This window comes from Octopus bimaculoides, chromosome 20 (assembly GCF_001194135.2).
Source record: "Octopus bimaculoides isolate UCB-OBI-ISO-001 chromosome 20, ASM119413v2, whole genome shotgun sequence".
Classification (NCBI taxonomy): domain Eukaryota; kingdom Metazoa; phylum Mollusca; class Cephalopoda; order Octopoda; family Octopodidae; genus Octopus; species Octopus bimaculoides.
In genome coordinates, this window is record NC_069000.1 from 743,687 (window position 1) to 750,575 (window position 6,889).

At 35.2% G+C, this 6,889-nt stretch overlaps 1 protein-coding gene across 2 annotated transcripts in view; it reads right to left on the reverse strand.

Annotated features, from left to right (window-relative positions):
- Positions 1 to 74: 74 nt before the first annotated feature.
- The window catches only part of LOC128250368 (multidrug resistance-associated protein 1-like), a 16,502-nt gene continuing 9,687 nt past the window's right edge, over positions 75 to 6,889 (reverse strand). Inside the window, exons 4-7 of one of the 2 annotated variants that reach the window (XM_052975257.1) lie at positions 6,238 to 6,366; positions 4,358 to 4,483; positions 3,254 to 3,315; positions 75 to 2,126 (exon numbers count right to left, since the gene is read on the reverse strand). In XM_052975257.1, the coding sequence (XP_052831217.1) occupies positions 1,991 to 2,126; positions 3,254 to 3,315; positions 4,358 to 4,483; positions 6,238 to 6,366 (453 nt within the window). In that variant the 3' untranslated portion in view covers positions 75 to 1,990. The remainder of the gene's footprint in view (positions 2,127 to 3,253; positions 3,316 to 4,357; positions 4,484 to 6,237; positions 6,367 to 6,889) is intronic. The other variant, XM_052975256.1, reaches the window with a different exon arrangement.

The following is a 6,889-nucleotide window of genomic DNA, read 5'->3' on the forward strand; positions in this document are numbered from 1 at the left end:
AGAGAGAGAGAGAGAGAGAGAGAGAGAGAGAGAGAGAGAGAGAGAGAAAGAGAGAGAGAGAGAGATTTGTGTATAATATTGAAGTTTGCATGGGGAAAAGATATAGGCAAACAACCAGATGAAAGCATATTTGGACTGAACAGAAAAAAGAAAGGGGACTAAATATTTTTAGATAGAGAAAAACAGAAGAAATAATGAGGTAAGTCAATGAGACAAGTGAAAGCTGTGAGAGGGTAAGAGTAAGGAAGAGACAACTTTTCATATATGCAACATAATATGCAGGTTTAAAGTTAGTTTTCAATTTTATTTTAACTTTTTAAGTATCTGTTATAGTCAAATCTTGACACATCTATTCTAATATAACTCTGTATCATACAACATTCAGTAACAATTAAGGCAAGTTTAGTTTTTCTCTAGTTTCAAACTTCCCCATTAGTTTCACCACTGAAACATCACGATGATTAAGGCTGACATCAAAAGATTTTCGTTGGGAAGATCTTAGAGATAATATCATTGCCAGTGTCCACTTGCATCTGCAATTCAACATTATTTAACTTAATGGAGGTTGATGATTTAACATCAGTGTTGCAAATGTTGAAGACATTGATTCATAATCACTATTTGCATCAGGGTCAACTCCATGCACTTTCTCAAATGTCATTCTTGAAGACCAGACAGACAGAAAATAGTTCTTCTTTTTTACAGATACTGCTTGTCTTCCCAAAAGCAGAACATTATGGGTAGAACCAGAAAACTTGCATATGACTTTTTATGATGATGCTTGTCTACATAGAATACTGATAATTCTTTTTGTATAATATTATCATCAAAAGAAACCAAAGCAAAATCATTAATTATTTTAAACTGCTCAATGTGGTTTCAATGTTTCTTGAAATTGCATGTGCCCTGAAAATTTAGTGATGTGCTCTGGAATATTAGAACACACTTATGAACTATCAAAATTTGCTAGTTGATAAATTAATTGCATTTAAATACAACTGTTTATAGAAGATTGTCTTTCTGTCTCCAACTTACCAATTCACAAAACGCACGTCTTCTTGCAATCTTTCATTACATCAATGTATTTATTCTAATGCTATTTACTTCAGAGCCAGAAAGCATACCTTTTTGACAATAACCAGCTTTTTTGGGGTTACCCTGAGGACAATAATGTCCTCAGGTATGCCCACAAAGTTCATGTTCTCCAATACTTTAAGGTACACTATCACAGAAATTTATAATATTTACAATGTCTCAGAGATGAAAAAAATCAGTTGATTCTTTACTAGAAATCAACCAAGTCTTTGAGCTTTTTCGTCCTAGCACTGGCTGAAAGGCATTTTAATCAGGCTACAGTCAAATTGAAATAAGACAGTATTAACTCCCTAAGTCCTGAAAGTGGCATCATGGTTATATCATTAATAAGAAGAAATTATTGTTGCTAATTAGATTCTTCTTCATCATCATTGTTTAATATATGTTTTCCATGCTGAGATGGGTTGGATAGTTTGACAGGAGCTGTCCAGATTTCAATTGTCTGTTGGAGCATGGTTTCTACGGTTGGATGCCCTACCTAATGCCAACCGCTTTACAGAGTATGCTGGGTGATGAACACAGGAATGTACGCAAATCTATTAATGTAGACCAACATGAAAAGGTTTATTGAAATGAAGCAGTAGTTACATAGGGTCGCTTACCTTTACTAGTGCTAATCATCTGAATCACCAAATAAAGCTGTAGTTACATGCAAAACATGCAAAACATAAAGAAAGGTTCTCTTCAGCACAGAAAGGAAAACCATGTTAAATAGCCTTCATCACATGACCAATGGGTGGAGTCACATGATAACGTCATGTAAAACATATGCAACAATACAATAATAAAACAAGGATACTACATAATAATCTTGTTGTTGTTCACAAAATGCATGAGATTTAAATTAAATAAAAGAACAGCAACAATAATCTAAAGAAATAAATGATATAGAACATTACTGATGGCATTTGGCTTTTTCTTGATTCCAGGCAGTGAAAAACTTGTTTGAGATTACTTTGATATTGTCACGTGGATTAAGCTGGTAAAGATCAGCTTCAGTCAAAGTATTTTTGAAAGCTTTGGTAATGAGACTGGAATGAAAAAAAGTAGAGAGAGTGAGAGAGAGAGGGAGAGAGAGAGAGAGACAGACAGACAGATTTTAAAGAATGTCTGAGTTCACCTAGTTGATAAGGTGTGTTATTTTAATATAAGTCTGTATAGTTGATAGAATTAGTTTCTGAATATCTGATACTTAAATATATGGGATGCCATTTAGGTAACTGTTCTCATGAATGACTTTTGCCAATTCAATTAAGGCAAACTCATGGCCCTTCACTTCAATGTATCTGGGTATATTATACACTAACCCTCAATATCTTAATGTTCATATTATCTCAAACACAGGCCTTAATGAATGATTGACCTTTTCTTAGAAACTACAGAAATATTTTTACTAATGATTCAATAATGCCCTCTTTATCTGGGTTACACTGTCCCATTCTAGTAAAATGAATTTATTTTATGTCCATTTTTTTTCCATACTGGCATGGTAAATGAATAAATATTATTGAGCCATTGCTTTATAGCCAAATGCTCTTCCTGTTACTAACTCTTACCTGTTTTTCAAGTATGAGATGTTTTTTATTCTACTTTGATAGCACAAAGTTAGAAGACTATGTTGTTGACAGGGAATGTCAGCAAACATCGTTTGTAGCTCAGTGCTTCATGCAAAGTACAGAATGTAAACTCATATTTAGACTCACACACATGTACATGCATGCAGGCACATGCACGCATGTATGTACACACACATACATACACATAAAGAAAAACATGTTAAAAAGGTGTGAAAACACCCAGTTCATTCAGTGTCGCCATCTCTTGGGAATCTCAGACATTGATGTTTCAAGTTTTTGACTCTTGTCAATGAGATGTACCTAAGAGAGACAACTCTAGGTACATCTCATTGACAAGAGCATTTTGACAATGAAGGATTGGGTAACATTTAGGAAGTGGCTATCTCTGTCTCATTTTGCAGTGCTTTTCAGACAACGATTACAGTGTGCCTTTTCCATGAGGAACTTGGCTGAAGCTCCTCTCTACCATACTGCTTGACTGCAACACACCTCTATTCAAGCATCTCAACAATCTCACCAAATGTGGTCATGAAAAGAATACTGGTTTTACATCAATTTTAGAAAGTATTCTTTGGACTTACGGAGTGATCCAATGAATTGTGAACTTGGATGGGAAAGATGCTTCCAGCTCTGGATTTGGTTTCTGTAAATATAGACATCATCATCAAACATCCATTTTCCATGCTGGAATGAGCTAGATGGTTTGATTGGGTATACAGTTAATAAATTTTTCACACATTTTCTCGATGCCAAACAAAATATTCACAGACACACATATGCACGCACACACAAATACTTTCACTGTTCAGTCACTAGGCTGTGGTCATGCAACAGCACTGGCGTCAAAGGGTCTATTTTATTGATGACTATTTTTTGATTAGCTAAGTTATACTTTTACATAAAGAGATGCAATTTGGCACACAGCTAAATAAAAGAGGTACTTCAAGCAGAAGGAGTATTAGACAATTATGTTGTAGAGATACAAAAGGGCCAGATGATCTTGACTAAAATACCTTTGCTCATTGGTCTATTCAATCAGAGTTGGCTTAGGATTAAGCATCAACAATACAAGTACACATATATCAGGTGGGTTTTCACAGCTTCCATCTACTAAATATACTCATATGGCATTGGTCAACCCAAGGCTATAGTAAAAAGCAATTGCCCAACAACAGCTGCAAGTGAAACAGCAATATACATCTTATTCTTGAGAGCAAGTAAAGCTGAAAAAATTGTTTTTATAATTTTGTTGATGTTTAGCCCTCAAGATAACCCTAGTTGAGCAAACTTATGATCAAAGCATATCAACCATGACAAGCTCATATATTTTGTGTCTCTAGGACTATATTGTCAAATGTGTACTTTTTTAAAATTTGTGCGTGTGTTTATGTAAGTCTATGTGTGTGCATGTGTGTATGTAAACACACACACACAAATTTAAACTTATGTTCTGGGTTTTATTCCAAGGAGGCTGTGGTTGAAGCCAATGGTGATTTTATTGAATAAATTTACTCTAGTATTTCTAGATATTTTTATGTAATTTTAGTAAATATATCTGTTAAGGTGTAGTATAAATTAATTAACATTTCTTAGTTCAGTATGGTATTCACATTATCACCCACTTTACTTTAAGAATAAACATCATAAAAAAAAATATAAAAATATAAAATATGACATAAACTAACCCTTTGTAATGCTTTCTTGTCATATTTGTGTGGCACTTCAGCAAAGCAATGGAACACAATCTCCAATACTATGAATGTATAGCGTGCAAGGAATACGTTGAAGTGTAGAATATCAGTTTCATATTGCTGTAACATGAGACAGAGAGAAAGGTCATATTTAGGTTACCTGTGTGTCAGTGTTTTAGTGGGTGTATACATAAATATCATGCTCACACATATCTGTGTGTGTCAGTGTGCGTATTTTTGTGGAGGCATATATAATATATATATATGTGTAGAATTTGTTTTGGGGTTTGAAAATGCACCTGAATCTGAAATATGTGTAGTTGTGAAATAGATTTATTCACATACCAAACTAGTTTTCATAATTTTTTGTTTACCAGTGGTAGGAAGGGCATCCAGCTGTAGAAACTCTGCCAAATCAGATTGGAGCCTGGTGTAGCCATCTGGTTTCACCAGTCCTCAGTCAAATCGTCCAACCCATGCTAGCATGGAAAGCGGACGTTAAACGACGATGATGATGATATAAAGGTGTGGGGAGGTAAAAATTGGACAAACATGTTTAAACCATCAAATGTTCAAATGTCCACAGAAATTTCAATGAGTTTCACAAGCATAGATAATAATATCAATGTAAATGTTCGGTGAAGATCATAACAAATGTACATTATTGAAAGTTCAGTCATATTGAGTGTTTCAAATAAGTAGAGAAGAGAAAGAAAAGAAGAAGAGGTGCATTGGGAAGTATTCCTAAAGATCTGAACAGATGGATAGCGGAAACGAACATAAAATCCAGTTTAGTATAGCTCCAGAAAATAGTGTTGTCAGGGACAGCTAAGATACTTAGGAGGGTTCTTGGCATCTAAAGTTACTTGTTGTAGCCCAATTTTAGGATTTTTTCTTTTCCAACAGCTTAATCTGTTGTTTGTATATGAAAAGAATAATAATAATAAATATATAAAGGACAAAGTTTCTAGAATTAGATCTCTTGGCTTGAAAAAGTCTTATAGTATAGTAAATTATATTATGAACTGAGGTAGTGTATGTGTATATGAAAGTGAGGGAGAGGGAGAGAGAGTAAGGAAGGGAGATAGATAGGGAGACAAAGATAAGGAGGGAGTGAGGAACAGAGTCAAATAGGGGACTATCAATGGGTATAAGTAAGTAAGAAGGGATTGAAACTCATAAAATGGTAAACGCCAGTCTTTACTGCTAGGTGAGACACAATCAGTTTCTTGGAACATATATGCTCATGAAAGCGTTTTGAAAACTTTGTGTAGGTCTCTGAGCAGGTACCATCAAGCTTTTGGCTCAGTTTTCTCCATTATGGTCAATGTAACAAACATACGCTATGCACATTACTTCCAAGCACTGCTGTAAACAGCGGAAGTGAGCTAGACTGTTAAAACTTAGTGCACATGCTTTAATTTTCTTACTAACAACTCATTTGATCCTCATGGATCAGACAAGTTGTGATATGCCCTATGACAAACCTGTCCAAGTCATAAAAGCATGGAAGAAGTGGTTATTGACAGGAAGATGATGGTGTTGGTGTGGTGGAGGTGATAACAATAATGATGCTTGTGTTGGTGGTAATAATGATGATGATAATGGTAATGATTATGGTAGTGATGCTGATCTTGATGCCAGTGTTAGAATGATGACAAAAATGATTTGTGATGAGATGATGATGATGACATCGAGAATGATGATGATGATTAAGATAGTGATGTTGCTGATAATGATGGTGATGATGATGATGATGATAAGTTTTTTACTAAACAATAGCTTTATTTGTAATAAAATAAGTCTGTAGTAACCCTGCCCTTCCCTCCTTTTTCAGTACATGTGTGGGTGAGACTGTTCCAGTTGTACTTTACCTTCATTATGACTTTGTTGTAACACAGAACAGTGCCAGTCAACAATGACAGCAGCCAGTATATGAAGAGAACTCCTGATGCCACAACACCCATCCAGCGTTCAACTTGCATCAGGACCATTGCACATAACTGTAAATAGTAAAGGTTTAATTGTTGATATGAGTGAGTGAGAGAGAGAGAGAGAAAGAGGGGAGAAGAGACAAGATAGAGATGGTGATAAAGGAGAATATGGAGAGAGAGAGAGAGAGAGAGAGAGAAGGCAAGTAACAGCAAGGAAGCATGAGAAAGAGAAAGTGTGGAAGGATGAGAGAGAGAGAAAGAAGATACTGAGATATAGAGAGGACAAAGAGAATGAATATAAGACAAGAAGCTAATAACTAATTCAGCTTTTGTTTTAAATACTTCAGACTTTCATTTTCAAGATGTGGTGGAAGGAGACGAAAATGATTGTTTAATCTCAAATCAGCCTTGTTTGACCTGTGATCAAAGGTGTCGCAGCTGTGACTGTCCTATGTTTTTGTGTATTGGGGACTTCTTACTCTAGTGCCCTCATCTATATTTACGATGGTAATGTTGTAATTTCAAGAAGATTGAGCTGCTGCTTCTAACAGGTCAAATGACTGCATAGAAACCCTCTTGCTAGCTTGAGAGG